This window comes from Lepidochelys kempii, chromosome 2, assembly GCF_965140265.1.
Source record: "Lepidochelys kempii isolate rLepKem1 chromosome 2, rLepKem1.hap2, whole genome shotgun sequence".
NCBI classification, from domain to species: domain Eukaryota; kingdom Metazoa; phylum Chordata; order Testudines; family Cheloniidae; genus Lepidochelys; species Lepidochelys kempii.
The window spans coordinates 257,997,945-258,019,644 of NC_133257.1; the positions used below are offsets into that span (position 1 = coordinate 257,997,945).

Genomic DNA, 21,700 nt, shown 5'->3' on the forward strand with positions numbered 1-21,700 from the left:
GATAAGTTTTTCTAAAAAAGGACAAACTCACACTTCAGGCCCTAAAGCCACTACTACCAGTTGAGGATTCTGCCTCTATTTATGGCTATTTCATACTTGTTTGTTTGTCATTTTTTGCACCGTCCTCTGAAGAATCTGGTACTGAATAAAGGTCTAGATGGACCATTACCCTGATCCTGTAAAACAGTCCCTGTGTTTCTACAGAATCACCAAAGGTGCAGTGTCAAAGTTTTCCTTTGAGGCCTCCCATCCAAGTATTGACTAGTTTCATTCCTGATTAACTTGTAAGATCTAATGAGGTTCCAAAACAAGGTTTTCTAAAATTAGGTGTATTTAGCTGAAGCCTCAGAATTTGTTTAGATAGAAATCATCCTAGTCATTTCAGGTAAAAATGTTCCAGCATCAAAAATAAAAAAGTCGTTTAATAGCACACACACCACATTTCAGAAAAAGTAAGAATTTTATAAATTCTATCTTGGAATTCTGACAATAAATCCCTTGAGCTCTGCATTTGTCTTGAGGTCACCAGAAAGCCTTGGTGGAATTAAATTGTAGTCCATTACATGGCTGATTTAGTCAATGGTTTTCCAATCCATTTACCGATTTCCAATTTTCTGAAATAGCCCACTGTAACAGTGTGCACTAATGCTTTAAAAAAAGAGGCCTGTTATGTCAATATTTGTAAAAAGCTAAATAAAATGCTGCCCACAAGTTTAAACTTTATTCTTATTGCTGAGGTAGAAGCAGGGAAGCAGCAGTATCATTACACCAGGGTTGGTTCCCCTAACACAGGCTTATGACTGGATTTGTCTGCCGGTATCAAACATGTTGAGAAGGGATGAAATGGAACTTAAGAAATGTTTTCATCAGATAAAATTTTCTAAACTCTGGGAACGTGCATAAAATGTCACAGAATCAGAGGTGCCCTGATAGACAGATACAAAGGACAGATGTAAGGGACAAGATGCATAGTTCTGTGAGTTTGTGCTTTTTTAGAAGAAGGGCAAGTCTAGGCTGCTCATTTCTCCTTTGATTTTAAGTAGTGCTGCTTTTGTGATGAAGAAGTGAATCTGTACAGCTGAAAGTTGCATTCCCAGTTTATTTATTTACACACCTGGATAAATAAGGTCTTCTCCATGCACAGGCCCCCCGTGCCACCTGTGCCATCCATAAATAACCTACTAAGACTCCATAGTCAAGAAAATGCTTAACCAAAGACATGGATCTTCCACTATGAAGGTCAGAAAAGTTGAGCTTCAGAAAGCTCTCTGGCAACCCCCAAAAGCTCAACTTTTCTGACCTTCATAGCTGAAGATCCATCTTTTGGACAAGCATTTTCATGACTACGGAGCTGTAGCAAATGCAACAGTTCACTGCCATTCACTGAAAAACAAAAACTGGATGGGGAGGCACAAGAACTCCCATACAGTAAATGTCAGCAAAAGACTGTAATATTCAGTCCTGGAAGAAGGTGTCCCTAAGGAAGCTTGTTCCCAAACCATGTAGAGTATTGGAAGTTAAGCCAACGTGAACTGTTCTGGCAATGAATGGTAAGTGAATATATTATTTATTGCTGGCATTACCTCACTCTACCAGATCCTGCATAAACTGAACCTACACAGTCTGAAAGGTCTTTAGTAGATTTCACTCAGGTGGCCTAATGGCTGTAAGAGACCTGGGTTGCTGTAAACGGGTCTATATTAAGGAGAAGTCAAAATCTGTCCACTAATTGCTGTCTAATCAGTGGTACGGGCTACCACTGCTCTTGAGGAATCCAGATGTGATTTAGTGGTCCGAGAGTGCTCCAAAGATTCCAAAATTCTGGCAATGACCCCTCTTGCAAGTCATAATCCAAATCTCAAGTACTTCTGGGATCTGTGGATAAAACTAACTGTGAAGACCATTTCTCTCCATCTGTTCAGGTGCTTCTGTGGAAGCAGTATTGGAATTAGCCCAGTCAGACAGATCTAATCAATAATATTGCAGCAAGATATGTTGAACGTGTTATGCAGAAGTGGGTGAAGTAATATCTATTATTGGACCAACTTCTGTGGGTCAGAAATACAAGCTTATATGGAGCTCACTGCTAAATACAAGGTGGAATAGATTGTTTAGCAAAAATAGTTAACACATTTCAAGGGACCATTCAAGGCAAAGTGACTAGTCAGAAAGAGGAAGGGGGAGAGTAGAGTAGCTGGAAGGGGTTGTTAGTGGGTTACAGACTGTTGCAATAAACCATAAATCCAGTGTCTCCATTCAATCCATGATTTTTAGTGTCTAGCAAATTTACGAATTTAAGTTCCCGGGCTCATCTATTGGAAATGTTGTGGAGATTTCCTTTGAGGAGGAGGACTGAGCAGTCAGATACAGAGTGACCACTTTGTGTAAAGTGTTCACCCACAGGTGATATATGTTTTTGTCTTATCTTTGTCCTGTGTGAGTTCATTCAAGAGCATAGTGATTGTCTGGTTATTGGGGCATTTAGTGCACTGGATGTGGTACACCACATACTGTGATGGGGGCAGGGAGGGAGCATTAGAATCATAGAATATCAGGGTTGGAAGGGACCTCAGGAGGTCATCTAGTCCAACCCCCTGCTCAAAGCAGGACCAATCTCCAACTAAATCAATCATTACCCAGATCCATTCCCACGCCTGGCCCTATCTGCCAGCCCCTCTCCCAGCTGTGGCCTCAGACTCCTTCCCGCACCACCACCACCCTCCGGAGCCACAGCCCTGTTCCCAGCCCCGCAGGGAGAGCAGGGCAGGGGTAAGGCGGGGGGCACGAGGTAAAAAGTTTGCAGACCACTGCCTTACAACAGTTACATCTAGACCACATCTCCCTAACTTGCTTATGAACATATCATGTAGGATTGTGTCAAAAGCCTTACTAAAATATAGATATATCACGCCTACTGCTCCCCATCCTCTATCCACTAGGCAAGAACCCCTGGGGGGGAGAAATAATGTGGATTTGGCATAATTTGTTCTTGGCAAATCCATGCTGACTATTTCTTATAATGCTATTATCCTGTAGCTTCTTACAGACTGTTTAATAATTTGTTCCAATATCTTTCTAACTATTGAAGTTAGGCTGACTAGTCTATAATTCACCAACTCCTCTTTCCCCCGTTTTTTAAAGGTAAGTACTACTTTTCCCCTTCTCCAGTCCTCTGGGACCTCACTCTTCCTCCATAAATTCTCAAAGATAATCACTAATGCTTCCATGATTGCTTCAGCTCATTCCTTAAGTTCCCTAGGATGAACTTCATCAGGCTCTGCCAACTTGAAAATATCTAATTTATCTAAACATTCTTTAACCTGTTCTTTCCCCATTTGGGCTTGCGTTCTTTCCCCCTTGCTGTTAATATTAATTGTTTAAGTATCTAGATACAATTAACCTTTTTAATGAAGAATAAATCAAAACAGGCATTAAACACCTCAGCCTTCTTGATGTCATCTGTTAGCTTTCCTGCCCCACTAAGTAGTAGACCTACACTTTCCTTTGTATTTCTCTTTCTCCTATTGTATTTATAAACCACCCCTCCATGCCTTTTATGTCCCTTGCGTGGTGCAACTTACTTTGTGCCTTAGCTTTTCTCATTTTGTCTCCATATGCTTGCCCTATTTTGTATTCATCCTTCGCACTTGTTTCACTTTTGGCGGGATTCCTCTTTTTATTTTCAGGTCATTAAAGAGTTCCTAATGAAACCATATTGGCCTCTTACTATTCTTCCTATCTTTCCTTTGCATCAGGATTCTTTGCTGTTGAGCCTTTAATACGGTCTCTGAGAAACTACCAACTCTCTTCTACTCCTTTTTCCTTTAGATTCCCTTGGGACCTCACCTATAAGTTCTTGGAGACTGTTAAGGCTGCTTTGTGGAAGTCCATTATCCTTATTCCGCTGCTCTCAATCCTTCCCTTCCTTAGAAAAATTAAATCCATCATTTCATGATCACTTTCACTCAAATTGCCTTCTGTTAGTCAGAATCAAGTCTAAAAAGCCTGTCCCTCTGGTTAATTCCTCCACCTTCTGAAACAAAGTGTTGTCCTGAACACATGTAATATGGCAAAACACAAAATCTCCAGTAAGTTATTGACTTTTCCAACTGAGGTCTAGGTAGCTGAAGTCTTCCATTATTACCAGGTCTTGTGTTTGGGTATGTGTTTTTTGTTCTAGAAATGCCTCCTCCACCTTCTCCTCCTGAATTGGTGGTCTATAATGACTTCTACCATTATGTCTTCCCTGCTTTTCCCCCTTTTATCTTCACCCAGAGACATCCAACTGATCTGCCTCGCATTTCCTTCTGGACCTCAGAACAAGTGCATATATTCTTGACGCATTATGCAACACCACCTCCCTTTTCTCACTGCCTGTCCTTGATGAACAAGGTATACTCTATACCAATATTCTAGTAATATCTTTTTAAAAATTAGTGCATCTATTAATTTTAAAAGACTCACAATTGCATTTAACTAGAAATTTAAGTAAATGCTATACTAGCTAACTACCTGGGAGAAAAAACAACAGTCTTAATTATGGACCAGAACCAAACCCCATCAACATAAAAAGACTCCTGTTGAATTTAATGAGCTTTGCATCAGGCCGCATAACAATTCCTACTTCCATGGGGTGGAATAATGAACCAACATATGCTGCCTGCAAACAATCCAGAGCTACTTTTAACTCTGAGAAACCAACGTGTTAGGATTTCCCCAAGCAAAAAAAATGCAGGAGTGCAAATCTAGAAGTGCTATCGTGCAGCTGAAGTGTTTTGAAAGAGGCCATCTGAATGTTTTGTTCTGTGTTGCCTTGCTCTCCCTTCAGTTCTATCACAACCTGTACTAAAAGTTTTCCTGTTGCAAACCACAGAGGTTAATTCACTGGAGATTATTAAACCTGATGAGCAGAAGAGAAAAGCAGCACTAAAAGGAAACTGTCTGAAGGAAAATCAAGTGGAAGATGGCAAAATGCTAAGGAAAATGCAAATAATTTTATATAAAACCCTTTTTCCTGACTCTTGTTTTTAAGTAATGTTGTTTCCTTTACCAAAAAAAGAATAAGAGTGTATAGTAGGATTTGATTTGTAAATATGAACTGAGTTCCCCGATCTCACAGCTGGGGAAGTTGGGAGTTTGCAAGTAGCTATTTCTATCAATTCTCAAAAGCTTGACTCAGCTTCCACCTAACCCGATAAATGCTGATATCCCCATGGCACTAAGTTTCCATCAGTCAACAGGCACAAAACCCCCTAAGTCCCAACACCACAAAGCTGCTTGATGCCCTAGCTCATGCTAAGCCTTGGCAGGATTCTCAAATGAGACAGGCCTCGTCTATCTGGCCTGTGACGCCAGACAGTAAGTGAGCTCGCAACACAAGACTAATCTGCACAAAAGTGCCAATGGTGACCAGACTGGAAATTTCTAGTCTGGGGTGAGAGTGTGCACCAGAATACTCTATAGCCCAGTGGTCAAGGTATCCAGCTGGGATGTTGGAGATCTGTTTTAAAAATCTTTACACTGCTTAATTTGACACACAGACTTGAACCCAGATCTCCCACATCCCAGCTGAGTGCCCTGACCACCCCGCTATTGACTACAATAAGATGGGAGGGTTTTTGAGACAAAGATGACCTGGGCTTAGGCGCCTAACTCCAGGAGAGGGTTCACAGCTGTGAATTCCAAGCAGAGCAAGGCACTTAACCATCTTTGAGGGGCGTGGCCTAATCCCCACCATCTCCTTGGCAATTCCTGCTGGGTAGTTTAGCCAGCTTTTTGACTTCTGAGAATCCCATTCTTAGGGTAGGTCTAAACACTGTTCAGGTGTATATACACATGCTAGCATGGCTAAAAACAGCAGTGTAGATGTGACAATCTGGGCTTCAGCAACACAAGCACATACCCAGGGTCCCTGGTGTGCTTGTACAGCCCGTGCTTGTACAGCCCATGCCGCCGCATCTACACTATTTTTAGCTATGCTCATGCAGGTCAGGAAGGAATTTTCCACCAGGTCAGACTGGCAGAGAACTTGGTGGGGTTTTGCCTCCCTCTGCAGCATGGGGCACGGGTCACTTGCTGGTTTAAAGTAGTATAAATGATGGAATCCCTGTAATTTGCAGTCTTTAAACCATGATTTGAGGACTTCAGTAACTCAAGCCAGACGTTAGGGGTCTATTACAGGAGTGGGTGGGTCAGGTTCTGTGGCCTGCCATGTGCAGGAAGTCAGACAGGATGATATGATGGTCCCTTTTGACCTTGAAGTCTATGAGGTACACCTACCTGAGCTGCCATCGCACCTCAGACTAAAATGTAGAACTCCCCTTTGGCTCCTAACTCTCCCCATGCATTGTACAGGGAGCCTGGACACCTAACTCGGGGCTGCGGATTCTACTGGGCAGCAGGACTCCTACGTCCCTCCGTCCATTTAGCCCTTGCATTCATTTTGCCACAATGAATTAAGAGAAATCAGGAAAAGAATGAACTGGTGAGAAACTGGCATGAATTAGTGGAAAGTTACATACATTTTGTCTGGCCCTAACTATTCCCATTTTATGAATAAAGTAAGGGACATTAGGCAATTTGCTCAGGATTAGTCAGCGAGTCACGGACTCTCCCCAGGTCTTCTGACTTCTAAAACTATTTTAACCACTACACAATGCTGCCTCCCTAGTAAACAGTATGAACCCTAAGCTCAAAAGAAAACAGCATTTGAAAGACTGTTCAAAATACATATTGACCAAAAGTCTTTGTTTACAAACCCTCAACAAGGACAGCACAAGATTTCTGTCACCTCAGTAGCATACACAATGATCCTCCAAATGGCAAGTATGGTAATTTCAACAAACATTTAGCCCTTCAATAGCCTCCTGCTTCTCCACTACAATTCAACATGAAGAAATGTAAAACAGCTTTAAATATGGTAGTGTCACAATGAATAAGAGCAGGATGAGTATTAGCTCTGCACAAAATAGGCCAGGCCAATGTTCCTTTAAAGAAATCAACTTCGGTTTGGATTTAACTGAGCATCTTTGCATCTGTCAGTGGCAATTTTATTACTTAGCCAGGTGGGTATACATTTAGAGGGAAAAAGAGCTATGAAGTTGCTAAAATACACTCTCCATGAGTAAAAATACTGAGTTCTAGCACTTCAGCAGGTCTGTTAAGCTCCACCTTTGTGATGGCTGCCAAGGGAATTTTTAGAATTTGTACTGGCAAATGCTTCTTTAATTCACAGATTATCTCCAGTCTACCTCATGGCCTCATTCCATGACCTCAATTCCTGTCACTCTTGAAGTAGTTTTCAGACAACACAATTTGGCAATTTAAAATTACAAATAGAATCTAATAGTTAAGAGACATCTGGTTTACCTTAAGGATTTTGATCAGTTATATAAACTAAACTGTGCTTCTACTTTTGGCTCCTGATGGGAACTGCTAGAATGTGCTCCTGTGGACTGTTTACAAGATTAAGATGATTGGTAGTTGCATCATGGTAGAGACTAGGAGATTCAAATCAGAATCAGGGCTCAGGTGTGCTTTCCGCATAAGCAGTCTTAGTGATAATTCCTGACCCAAAGAGTTGACAGATCAAATTGTGACAAGATGCAAAAGGAGGGAAGTATGAAGATGAGGATAACAAAGATGTTCCTGATGGTTCAGAGGTTTTTTGGGGGGTGCCTGAGTGGGAATGGGGATTAATTTAAAAATAATTAAGGTCAATATCCCCAAAAGAGACTTATTTTAGGTACTCTGAGCGCCACCTACTTCAATGGAGCTAGGAGCTAAACCAATACTCACCAGCTGAGGATCTGGCCCTGCATGTTTCATTCTAGAGCTGATCAAAAATAATTTTCCAATGGAATAGTTTTCTGTTGGAAAAGGTTGGTTCAACAAAACTGAAATGTTTTATGGCAATGTTTCCCAGGAATTTAACTGAAAATTTCAACAAGGTTTAAGTGCTTTGTTTCAATCAACAAATATATAAGTCAAAATGAAGTGCTTCAATGAGCTGTTTCCATATTTCCAAAAAGAAATTTTTCAGACTGTTTCAGAGGAAATTGACATTTTATTCCAATTTGTAATGAAAGGAAATTTTGAAGTGTTGGAATTTCCTGTAGAATGGAGATTCTAAGTCTTAATCAGCTTTGCTTCATTCAAAGTGTTCCCCCCTGCAGTTTGTGATTTTTAAAAAGATGTTCAAATTAGCAGCTGCTTACACAAAAGGGAACACACTTCCTTTTGAACTTTATGACCTTCATAGTTTAGACATTGCCACCAGCTTACCCTATGAAAGATTCTGAAACTGGTCCTTACATAGAACTTTAGAGCAAAACCACGTATTATGAAGCGTTGAGTTCATGGTGTATATGACTAGCTAGATTCCATTTTTTTAACGCTGGGCGTTGTTTTTGTGGATACAGACTAACACGGCTACCCCCTGATTAGTGTATAGAGTAATCCCACAGATATCCTACCAGTGTGGTTACACCCAGATGTCCCTTGAGATGCAAGACCTTTAATAACCTGGTGTCAACATAAGCAAGAGATTTAATGCACAACTAGGACATTTGATCAAATTACAAGCTTCCTATTGCTCAGTTGAGAACCCTCCAGAGATAACAAATAGGAACATAAAGCACCTATCATCTCAGCAGTTTATAAATGTTGAACCTCAATATCCTTATGAGTTAAGAACATAGAAGTTAAGTGACTTGCTGTTGTGTAACAGAAAACTAACCTAGGTGCAGGAATTAAAACAAAAAACAAACAAAACAACCCAGGAATCATAGCTCATTTCCCTACTGTAACAGCTCTACTAATAGTCTCTCCCTTAAAAAGATCATGTGTTCTACGACGAGCCAAAATACTACATCCTACACTGCTACTGAAGGATATTGTAGGCTTTTATTAATAAATAGCTTGCCCAATTGAGAAATCACATGTTACCTATCAGCTGACACATGCGATGAATTCCTTACACTTCATTAAGTAGCACACTAGCAGGCATTAAGGGCTCTGGCACCATTTAAGGGAAAGTAAATCTATTTTGGGGTTTATACAGAAGCCGGATGTATAAGTGTTGTATTTTTCTGCACAAAGCAAGCAGCATATGCTGTACCTATCATGCCACACTGCGACAAGGAAGATTTTAACACCACTATTCTGGTGAGAACTCATGTATTTCATGGGAGGATGCAAACAGCAGGAAGTTTGTCAGAGGGATGTTACACTCAAAAGAAGTTTTAACATTAAAAAAAAAAAAAAAACCAGGGGCAACCTCTTTCCAGATTGAAAAAATATATAGGATAAGAACCAAATATGTATCCCTCTTTAAAGATTATTCAGGCATCTGACACAAGGAGGTAAGGCAAATGCCAGAAAGTGAACCATTGATAACTACTCTGAGTAGTCTTTCAAACAGCTGTGCACTCACCTTATAGTAATTTCATCTAGAACACGTCTCCCTAGTTTACTAATGTCAACATGGGACTGTGTCAAAACCCTTAACAAAAATCAAGATATATCACTCCTACTGCTCCCCATCCTCTATCCACTATGCCTGTAACCCTGCCAAAAGGAGGAAATTAGGTTGATCTGGCATAACTTGCTCTTGACAAAACCATATTAGCTATTCCTTATAACCCTATTATCCTCTAGATGTTTACAAACTGATTGATGAATAATTTGTTCTAGCATCTTTCCAGATATCAAAGTTACATTGACTGGTCTATAATTCCGCAAGTCCCCTCCCGTGCCCCCTTTTCAAGATAGGTACATTTGCCCTTCTCCAGTTCTCTGGGATCTCACCCATCCTCCATGAGTTCTTAAAGATCATCACTGACAGTTCTGAGATTGTTCAACTAGTTCCTTAAGTACCCCAGGGTGAATTTGATCAGGCCCTGCTCACTTGAATAAATCTAATTTATCTAAATATTTTTTTAACCATTCTTTCCTTATTTGGACTTGCATTCCTTCCCCCTTGATGAGAACTTTAATTGTGTTAAGTACCTGGTCACAACTTACCTTTTCAGTGAAGAAAGAAGCAAAACCGGCATTAAACACCTCAGCCTTTTTGATGTCATCTTTTATTAGCTAGTGGAAGACCTACACTTTCCCCATTAAGAATATGGGCATCAGCAATTTACTTCAAACAATTCTACCCCCTTTCCAGCAGAATGTTACACATCAGTACTGTATGTACTTTATCCAATGTACTCTTCAATCCTGTGAAGCTACTGTTTTATGGTTTTGACTAGCTCTGCTACTTAGTTTAAAAAAATCATTGTCCAACCAACTGATTTAAAGGAGTGGCTTTTGGTTTATGCTGAAATGATTTATTCACATTGATAGAAACCATTTCCAGCACAATAATCTTAAAATATCAAAAGAGTGAGAAAAATAAGCCAAAAGAAAAACTGCTCCTAGAAATCTTGTTTGAAATACGGGACCATCTGACAGCGTGGCATTTTTTAACTGGGTTTCTACGTGCCACTGCAAGCCACTTTGGCCAAACATGAAGCAATACAGTATTCTCCATATTCTCTTTACTCCAAGTTGATAAGAAAGTTACCTGCAATCTGTACTGAGCCATCTTCTCCAAGAAGAATGTTCCCTGCTTTCACATCCCTGCAAAAAATAAAGCAACAATAAGTGTTACTTATTAAGCAAAGCTACTACAAATTATTCCCCCTCCCCCAGATGACACAGGATTGGAATGTGGGTTTGGCTGGGAGAGGGGATGTGTTAGGGCCCTGAAAGTCTCTTTATCCTTCATGACTTCTTCAGGAGCAGCGCCTCTCGTCCTTCTGGAGAAGTCCTGAAAGTGGCAGCAGCTCAGGTGTAGATCAGTTCCAGCGCTGAACTCCACGTGCTCACTCCCAAGTTAATGTTTGCAAAGCTCTTCCAAACACCAGCATGGGATATTTGCTTGACCCCCCACAAAAAAGCACGTATCAGAACAAAATTAGACAAAGACTGCCCATGGATAAGGATTCTAAATACACTTTTAGTAACAGTAAACTGGAGTTGACAGCATCATTTTGAAGAATATCTGAACAACTATTTAACATCCTGCCAATTGTGAATCTGTTTCGAGCAGTGGCCATCTTGAGACATGTATTTACATCAGTAGTGCCAGAGCTAAGTAGAGTGACTAGATTTCAATCTGCCTTAATCTAAGAACTTTAAGGCATATTCAGGGATCACTAATATATTGACATTAATTACTACGGTGCATGTTAAGCCAATTTTATAGCTGAATGGGATTCACATTTATTTAGAGGCATTGTGCAGTATCAGTGACAAAAAATAAAACTTAACTTCTATGAAAGTAGTATACCTCCAGTGTTTACTGAACATCCTCAATACACTAATACAATAGCTTCCCATATATTACAAGCCTGAAATATGTTTGCGATAAACACTTAGTTGCCTATCACTGATGTACACTGAATACTAGAAAAGTTGTAATATTATAGCATGTAAGTGTGACTTGTTGAAAAAGGTCTTTGGGACATGAATTACTTACTTGTAAAGGCTGCTGAATGCACAGGCTTGGATAATCAAATGTTCTAGTTACAGAGGAGGGACAACACAAGGCTGCTACAGTACAAAGATCTGCCACTATGTGACTAAACTCAGACTTGAATAATCCATGGAGAGAACCCATCCAATTTTCAGTGTCTGCTGAGACTGCCCATAAGGGGGCTACATGCATTGTGGTGTAGCTGTGCTGGCCTCAGGATATTAGAGAGACAAGGTGGGTGAAGTAATATCTTTTATTGGACCACCTTCTGCTGGTGAGAGAAGCTTTCAAGCTACGGAGAGCTCTTCTTTAGGTCTGGGAAAGGTACTCAGTCACAGCTAAGTACAAGGTGGAACAGATTGTTTAGCATAAACAAAACCATAACTTTGCTAGACACTAAAATCATGGACTGAGTAGACACACTGGCTTTATGGCTTATTACAACAATCTATAACCCTCTAACAACCCACCCCCAGCTGTCTCCTCCCACCACACACACACACACACTTCCCTTCCCACTATGACTGGAGAGGTGCTAACCAGCCACTTCACCTTGAATGGTCTCTTACAACGTATTGACTCTTACCTCTCACCTACCCTGTCTCCCTAATAAGGGACTAGAGAGACAAGCTGGGTGAGGTCATATCTTTTATTGAACCAACTTCTGTTGCTTAGACACAAGCTTTCAAACTACACAGAGCTCTTCTTCAGGTCTGGAAAAGGTACTGAGTGTCGCTGCTAAACAAAAGCTTATTTAGCATAAATACTTAACTCTTCACCTTGAAAACTCATCTCTTTCACCAACAGAGGTTGGTCCAATAAAAGATTACTTCACCCACCTTGTCCCTCTAATATCCTAGGACCAACACAACTACAACACAACAAACAATAAGGGGGGTGTCATTTATAAATAGGACAACTGTCCACTGCAAGCTAGACAGACCATCGACTCATTTCACCCAGGTCAAAGATCTAAGTTTGTTTGTGTGTGCATACACACACATCCAAAGCTATTATCAAAAAGGAAACCAGTTTTCATAGTGAAGATGGGCATTACTTAGGTACTTTTTCCTATAATTAAGTCTCCACACAACATAGTCAAGAAAGCAGTATCTTGCAAACAGATCAGCTTCTATATGCTATAGATTTTAAGGTCTCATTTTACAAACCAACGTTTATACACTTCCATTAATTCCAAAAAGTATCACAGCACTTTTGGGCAAGGGGAGGGAGGGGACAACAATGGGTTAACAACCACATTAAAAATATAGCTGTCATTTCCTCCCCCAATCCCTTCTTGTAATATTGCAGTAAGAGGACAATATTTAAAATCCCAGTACAATTAGCAGTTGAGAGAGTTGTTTACTCTTTTCTGTTTTTAAAGCAGTAAGAAATGAAGCCTTTCCTGCATTCTGTCACAGGCAAGCCCTCTTGGTTCATATGAGAATAGATTCCACCAGGATTCTGTCCCTAACAGCACCTGTAGCTGGGAAAGTTTAGAAGGTGCTAAAGGCTGGACTGCAAATGCCACCAGTTCGCTAGCTACGGATATAGTCTTTGTTCAGCAAGAAATATGTGCTAGATGTATGCAAAACCAGCTCTAGAAATCCATCCTGGCACTTATCCATGCAGAGGTTGCTCAGTGAAGCCCTCTGGATAACTGGCAGAACAAGTCACTTCCTACAGCAAGTTCTCCAAGCCATTTTCTTCTGGCTGCCCCTTTGTCTCCCCCAAGACATACTGATTTACAAGTTGCAGCTCAAAATGGTGTGGGGGATGGGTAGGAGGGAGAAGGGGAGGGTTGTGTTAGAGAAGAACAGAACGGCATGCATGGAGGGTGGCTGTTGGGGTCCTTGCCTCTCTATGTGGCTGGACCCACCTAATACAGGAAGAACTGGTACTGAATGGCTCTTTCAATTTACTAAGAATCCAGCACTGTATATGAGAGTAGTTTTCAAGGTAAGACTGGTCCATCATGGGCCTGTGCAATGGTACAAAGCCTTTCATAATTCACCCTATGGCTACGGTATATCACAGCTGGCTAACCCACTAAGTGGAATTTGCTGTATATTCAATCAAGTACTAGAGTTAAAACTTGGCTGACATTTACAAAGCAGAGTCAGCGAACGGAGAAATGTTAACTGTCATGCACTCTGTTATATAGAAACCAGTTACATTTCCATTTACACAAACAATTGGGTAACAAGCTCCATGCAGACTCAGAGAATGCCAGACTGCCCCACCCTTGCCAGGGTATGTTGTTGAATAATACTGGGGCATCAAGAGAGTTAAGGCAGGCATTTAGAATACATCTAGTAAAAACATCAGCAGAAAAGTCCTTCTATTCCTTGAATCCCCTAAGTTCTTGTTAAGATGTCTATTAAAATAGTGCTCTCTGCTAGCTCAAAAAAAGAAAAAAAGACCGGTTTTACTGGGGGTTTTAACTGTAAACAACCTATAGTCAGTGCCAAAAATGCAAGTCAAATTTGAGAACTATATCAGTTTGATGTGGCATTTCGTCTCCATAACAAATGTTCTAAGAAGGCTATTACTCATAGTGTGGTATACACTCCACCCCAATAGCAGCAAAATGGTTCAGAGGCAAACAATTATTTCGACATGCTTCCATTTTGGTTTTACTGTACCAGAGAGGCAGGTTCCAACCTTTCCATCATCTTCACCACTGTACATAAAGAGGAAGCTCACTGAAACATCTTCAGAGCTATTATATCATGGCCTTCATGCAGCACTGGAATTTCTGAGATTAATTTGTTGTAATAAGCCATAAATCCAGTGTGTCTACTCAGTCCATTATTTTAGTGTCTAGCAAAGTTATGAATTTGTTTATGCTAAACGATCTGTTCCACCTTGTATTTAGCTGTGACACTTTAAGGCTTCCTTAACGTTAGTGACAAGAAAACAAATGAAAAACAACTTAAAAGTGCTTCCCATTTATAAGCATCTCATAGGTTGAATAAACTCACAAGCTGAACAGTGAGTGGTTTATTTGCCCAGAAGATGGTTATTACCAAGTATAAGAATTTGAAGGTACTTCCTAATAAGACGGTAATAACTATACCCTGGGTTAATACATTCCTCAATATTTATCTGAGTTACTCAGCCCAAGGTATGGTCATTATCCTGGAAAGAAAAAACCTGTAAATGAAGTTACAAAACCTTAAGTGAGCAACATGTGGTTGTGAAACAGGGGAAAGAACAGGAATAGGCCAGCCACTGCTGGGGCAAGCACTCAATGATACTCCTTTGCCTGGGTCCACAGCTGGGTAGGGCTGACTGGATGGATAGCAAGGGTGACTCCTCGGATGACTGAAGTACGACCCAACCTTCGACTCAGACGACGAGCCTTCCTCCAGGGACCATGGAGGTATGGTTCCCACCGGAGCTGGGGCAGAGACACTTGCACGTGGGCCAGGGATGGTACCATGGGGCCTGGACCTGGAGAGCAGTTAGAGGCTACCTGCTTCATCCTGTCCAATGGCACCGACGCCAGACTCTGGTACTGCTGGTGACGACAGTACCGAGAGCGCCCGCAGATCTCCGGCCGCAGCGAACGCCTCCACAGTGGACAGCTCTGCGAGAGCACTGGCATCACGCTGTCCCTTCAGCGTCTACTGCTCATCTAGGACCAGCCTCAACGGTATCTGCGAACGGGCCAGAGGCAATGATGCCACCTGCAACGCTGAGGCAGAGAAGCAGCGTGACTTCAGCCAGGCATGGAATGCAGAGCAGGGTGCAACCTTCGGAGTAGGGGAACGCTTCCTCTTGGCCAGATGCTTCTTTCTCAGCACCAGGGATGGCAAATGGTGCAGGGGCCCCCGTATGACAGGACGAGCACTCCACACGGATGCTGAGATACCATGTGCCAAGTCTGACTGGAAGGTCTGAGAGCTGCGTTCATCAAGAGGAACTTTAACTTGGCCTCCCAGGCCTCCTTCATATGGGGTTTAAACTTGCAGCACAGCTATACAGCGATGCCCAACGTGAGCCTCACCCAAGCACATCAAACAAAAAAAAATGCAGGTCGCTCAAAGGCATAGCTTTGTTGCCGGAGGCACAGGGCTTGAAGCCCAGTGACCAAGGCATGCCTCAGCACTGGAAACAGACGGAACTCTGCTGACAGAGAAGCATTAACTAAACTAACAACTATTTACACTCTCACTACACACAATATGAAGAAACGAAGAAAACAAAGACCACTGGGAACAGCTTGCCGCAGCAAGGAAAGCTGTCCCAGCAACTGTCATAGGCGGTAAGAAGGAATGAGGGGGCGCAGGGTCGGCTAGGCGCCTTATACCAGCGCTATGAGGGCACAGCACCAGGGGGTGCCGGAGACATCCCAATGGGTATCACTGAGGGGAAAATTTCCGGCAACTGAGCTCGGGGTGCACACACCTACAGTGGAATAGACATGTGCAAGCACTTAAAGAGCTTATACATAGAAAGTGTGTTATAAACACACATAGTGATGTAACAGAAAAGCTACGGGGAAAAAGGATTCTTCACTTGCAGCACAACAAGTTATACAAGCCAATCAAATGCTTGGCTTCTTGGCCCCTTCCCTACCCCCACAGACCACAATAGGTAGAGATGAATCAGACCTATCACAAGAAATAATCAAGCCCATCCTCCCTGCAAAAGCAGGTTCTAATCCCAATAGAGGACATACAAGATATTAATATGAAACTAAGTCTTATTTTAGATGAAATGTATCACTTTTCAGTGGATCCATGCTGTGTTGTGCAATTGTCTTTTCTCATACTACACTGAGAGTGAGGTTAGTGCCACAGTTGACTTTTTATTAAATGTTTTAAGTACACACTTCCAGCACAACAGACTTTTCCATCTATCCTTAGTACATAGAATAGGCAGAGGTTATGGAAATTTGAAAAAATAAAATGGAAAGCAGCTGTTCGTACTTTGTACAAAATCAGGTACCAACAGCTGCCCCAGCACGTCTTACGCCTAACAAGGATCTCTAGTCTCAAACTTCTACCTACAAAAGGGAAAAAGTACCAAGCGAATCAGTTCTAGCCCAACTAAAATATGCCCGAAAAGCCAGGCTACACCATCTCAGGATTATTTGAGTCACTATAAGACATACTGAATTGCTCATGTAATGAAAAAAAAAGTTGCAGAAACTGTATTATAATAATTCGCTCTGTGAATGCTGCTGTGTCTGTCAAGCATAGAAGGTGATGCACCGAATGGTCTAGTAGTGTCTACATCAGGAATTCTAGACTAGAATGACTGCCTGGTCTCAAAGGATATATAAAAAGCTGGGGCAATGGGGGGAGGAAAGACAGGTTGCAATTCTACAGTTCAGGATCTTGCTACAATTCCTGCTGTTTTCTACAGAATCTTATTACTCGCTTTTAAAAGTTTAATTTTTCTTCCATGCCACCACTAGCTAGTGGCTAATGCAAGGGACTGGGAGCCCAGAAGCATGGTTTCTATTCCCAGCTCTGAGACCAGGTAGCTGTATGACCTTGGGCAAGTCACAAATCCTTAGTACTCCAGCTATAAAACAGGGTAAGTTACCTCACAGGGATATTGTGAAGCATAACAGATTAGTGTGAAAAGTGGTGTGTGATGCAAGGACAGAAGACCTATAATTAAGGCTGCAAGCCTGTCATGGAAGTCACAGATTCCATGACTTTCCAGGACCTCTGTGACTTCTGCAGTGGCTAGTGCGGCTGGCTCGGGGCCGCCTGAGCAGCTCAGACAGCGCCTGGGCCAGCCACACAGACTGCTGCTGGGGAAGCGTCGGGCCACCACACCCCTCCCCAGCAGCAGCAGGAGATTGTGTGTGGGAGGGGGCTCAGGGCTGAGGCAGGGAGTTGGGGTGCAGGAAGAGGTGAGAGTTCTGGGCAGCGCTTACCTCGGGGATGGGGGAGGGTTCCCCGGAAGCAGCAACATGTCCCTCCCTTCGTTCCTAGGCAGAGACACGGCCGGGCGGCTCTGCGTGCAGCCTTCACCTGCAGGCACTGCCCCACAAGCTCCCACCGGCCATGGTTCCAGGCCAATGGGAGCTGCGGAGCGGGTGCTCAGGGCGGGGGCAGCATGCAGACACCCCCTGGCTGTACCTCCACCTAAGAGCTGCAGGCACATGCCGGCCACTTCCGGGACCTGGGTAGGGAGCCTGCCAACCCCCTTGCCCCTGGGCCGCCCCCTGCCCCAGGGCACCCAAGTTTTAGTCAGGGGTATAGAGTACAGGTCACGGGCCATGAATTTTTGTTTACAGGCCATGACCTATCCATGATTTTTACTTAAAATACCCGAGACTAAAACATAGCCTTACCTATAATAGACATTTGGCGAGAAACAGAGGAGAAGGGGAGAGGGAAACATGCTTCCACCATCACACCCTACTGGAATAATCAGGCTACTTAAAATGAAAACTTGACTGATACTCTCCCTGCCACCCTGCCCAGGTGTTCCTGAAAGCTGAGTTTCCATGTCACAGTCCAGAAGCTAGAAATAGACTGGGAAATTCTCCTGTGTTCATCCACTGAATTCTTGGATTTCCTCATCTCATTTCCTCTATAGCAATTGCAATAGAGGGCGAGCACAAAACTCCTTTAACAGCTGCTACAAGCTGTTACATAAATCAATGAGAGGGCATACTGTGGAGTCACAAGGTCTGCTTCTTCTCTCTAGGGAGCCAAATAATTTTGCAATGCCCAGTCTCAGGCACTAGTAATAGATGAGAGATTCCAGGTTTGAGCTTGGTTTGCATTTCAAAACCTAATGTCAGATTTAGGTTATGTAAATGGCTGGATATCCTTGCCGATGTGGCAATGCTGATATATACACTACAGGGCTCCAGTTCTTATATACGCTCATTTAAAACACATTCCTAACTCATATGTCTGTTTATCTGTGAAAATTGAGGGACAGAAGCCGGAGGTGGCACTTCCCAGTTCTCAACCTCCTTCCCCAAAAGCTGGAAGTAGCTCTCAGGCTAGGCCAAAGTAGTGAGAGGGGAAGGAAGTTCCCTTGATTTATAATTAAATTGGGTGTTTACACATGTAAAGGGACCTTTAAAATGGAAACAGTCATCCTTTGAGCCACTGATCTTAAATCAGTGTGGCTTACGAGGGTTCCATTGCACATTACATTTCTCACTCTGGTACAACAATCAGACTCACTGACTGCTAAATGTTCTCTCTGGTACGTATAAAGCATTACAATATTTCTGTTTTTAATAGAAGAGGGGCTACAATGTGGCCTAGTATACATTTACTCCTTCTATCCAAAACCATTTCTGTTGCAGGCTTGCAAAATTTAAAGTATATATTACTAAACAAATATCGTAAGTGGCCTATTTCTAATGCTTTAACTGAATTCTGTAATGGATGGAATAAAAATACAAACACCATTTTCCCCATCCTGGAAACCCTATAGTCCAGTAAATATAGAGCCTGGAAAGAATATTAGCCTGGAATAATTCAGGAACTTTAATTGATTTTGGGTTTAAGGGATCTCCAATTAAGTAACTAACTTACATTAAGGAGAGAAAATCTGTTTCATTGTGACGAAACATAGGTATTATCCATCTTAAAATGGTCTTTGAAGTGGTTGATTCACTGTAGACTTGCTGCACTGTAAATGGAAATGAGAAGATTGCTTATTGAATCCACCGCTTTATTGACTAGAATGATGTGGGAAGACTCCTCTGTATTGGGTAGCAGTGCTGACAAATCAGAACGTGCCTTAAATAAGGCAGTGATGACATTCCTGAAGTAAACAATCCCTCCGTTTCTAAAAGTGATTGTGTATTTCACCTGCAATAACTAACAGTTGCTGTGATGCAAGTAGAGGATGGAGATGATCCACTCAGGGTCTCTCCCAACCCCAGATAATTCTAACAACTCAAGAATTGCTAAAAACAACACTAGCTTCATATGTTAGAGTAATCTTTCTACAGATCCCTGAATTCCAAGCCACAATCAGAGCTGAACCCACATAGCAAGTGTGAAAGTTGTCTTGGTTATTATTTCATGCTATATTTTTCTCCATTCATTACTAAGCAGCTTGATTTACCAAGTACTGAGGAGGAAATTCAAACAAGCTTTCTTGCTTTTAAATTTCCCAGCAACAGAAATGACTAAAAAGAACAAAGGAAAGGAGAATCAGTAAGATTAAGATCTTTCATATCTCCTTGAAAGCATCACTCTCAGGCTCATGACAAAGGTCTGAAGTGAAGAACAAAAAAAAAAAAAAAAAAAAAAACAGTGTAGAGTTCATTTCCTAAACACAAATAAAATGCTTTGATAAATCCAGCACTTACAATAACGGTGAAGCACGTGACACTTAGGTCAGGGATCACAATGGAAAGGTAAACAGCGCTGAAAGTGGTCAGAGCCTGAAGTACCAAAGTGAGATTTATATTGAATAGATTCTCTAGGTTTTACAAATTGCATACACACAGTGGTATCGGATCATCCCTCTTCCTTACATGCTTTTATCAGCAGTGACAATTAATGTCATCATCATTAGCCTTCAGAGCGATCATCACTTCCCTTGAAGTGGATAAGGGCACTCTTCACAGGAACTACTGTTTCTGGCTGTTTGCAGCCTCAGGCAAACTGTTTCAGGTTTACCTATGGTTCATATTTGAAGGTTGTCTTTGCGACCATGCAGGTTAGGCACTTTTTGCAAATGAATTCCAAGGTGATAAAGTATAAATTGCTGCCACCATGACAGAGCACTGGTTTGCTAAGTCACCACAATTTGATCTAAATTGGTTCCTGCTCATAGACACTGATGCAACAGTGCCATGTGCCCTCTTATGCCAGATACTGTGCTAGACACTCTGTGAAGCAAGTTTATTGCTTCCACAGATAAAAAATGCTTGGGATCTGTTCTTCCCTACAACGATTGCTTAAGGCTGTAGACAAAAATTCTCATCATTTTGGATAAAGTTTTCAAATAAAACAGAAATGAGTGACTTATAATGAGCTGTCCCTCATTCTTACTGAGAAAGAAGATGACTAAATCTCATTAGAAGTGTGACAATCCAGTTTTCTGTGAATTTAGAGTCCTTGAAGGGCACCATATTGACAGTACTGGCTACCAGCAACCTGTTTGTCCACAGAACAAATGTTGCTAGAACAACAGCCTTCGCAGGTGGCAAGGTACTTGAGTTTCCATTCCCCTTCAGACACCTGTCTCTTGAGCCCGACTGTGCAGCAGTCGCAGTAGATTTCTATATAGGCACACTTTCCTACTGGATTTTGGCATGATACCAGCTCATTTCCCATAAGCTACAGAATGGCCACAAAATAGCAACAGCTTTCAGCTACCACCAACTTGGCCTGGTTTCAAACTGACAATTAGAGATGAAAGGCTCCATATCGTGTTATCAATCCCTTGAGCTATTCAGTTCCCTTTGGGTTTGTCTTTTTTCAAATACACTCACTAAAACAAATTTGTAGTGCTGAAAAAAAATGTTACACTATTGATATTAAAATAATGAACTGAAGTACTTAGCAGTCTCCATGGCAATTATAAGAATACTGGAATCCAGTTTTGCTGCACCACCTGCCAGCAGACCTGTCAACACATTACTCAGCTACAAGGAAATCAAGTTGGTATACAGAGTTCTGCCAATACACTTCCAGAGCCACCTCACATTACCCCCTACCAGAGCAAGTTTACTGCCATCACCAATAGAGTAGGTATTTGTCCAATTTATTGCAGCTGTATTGACATAGAAAGGTGCAACCTTTGACTACTATTCTCAGCCACAAACCAATTTTTTCAGCTGGGACTTAGTTTAAGTTAGCTGTAATGTAGGCAGGGAAATTAAAAAGTGGATTGTTAACCTCACAGTGTCTCTTTAGCTCCCTCACACGTGTGCATGCCCACAACTTCCACTCTGCTTTCTCCCATTCATCTGGCAAGCACCTATTAAGTCTCTTCGATTTCCTTCACTGTGTTTTTCCTCTTCCCTCTTGCCACCCTCCCCAAGTCAGGAGACCAAGCCACCTTATTTGGTGTGAGTATCAGGAACTGTGTTGTTTCTTCACAACATTCAGTTGGGCATCACGGCACTCTCCCCTAAAAGACTGACAATTTGGAAGAGGTGGAATATTTTCTAGATAAATGATTGCTCTGTATCATTGTACAAGCAGCTTCAACTAAGAACACCAC

General features: G+C 41.9%; 1 protein-coding gene across 3 annotated transcripts in view; it reads right to left on the reverse strand.

The window, feature by feature from the left end:
* OXSR1 (oxidative stress responsive kinase 1) overlaps positions 1-21,700 on the reverse strand; it is a 117,650-nt gene that overhangs the window by 30,327 nt on the left and 65,623 nt on the right. For all 3 annotated transcript variants that reach the window (XM_073334693.1, XM_073334695.1, XM_073334696.1), the window contains one exon: positions 10,571-10,626. In XM_073334693.1, the coding sequence (XP_073190794.1) occupies positions 10,571-10,626 (56 nt within the window). The remainder of the gene's footprint in view (positions 1-10,570; positions 10,627-21,700) is intronic.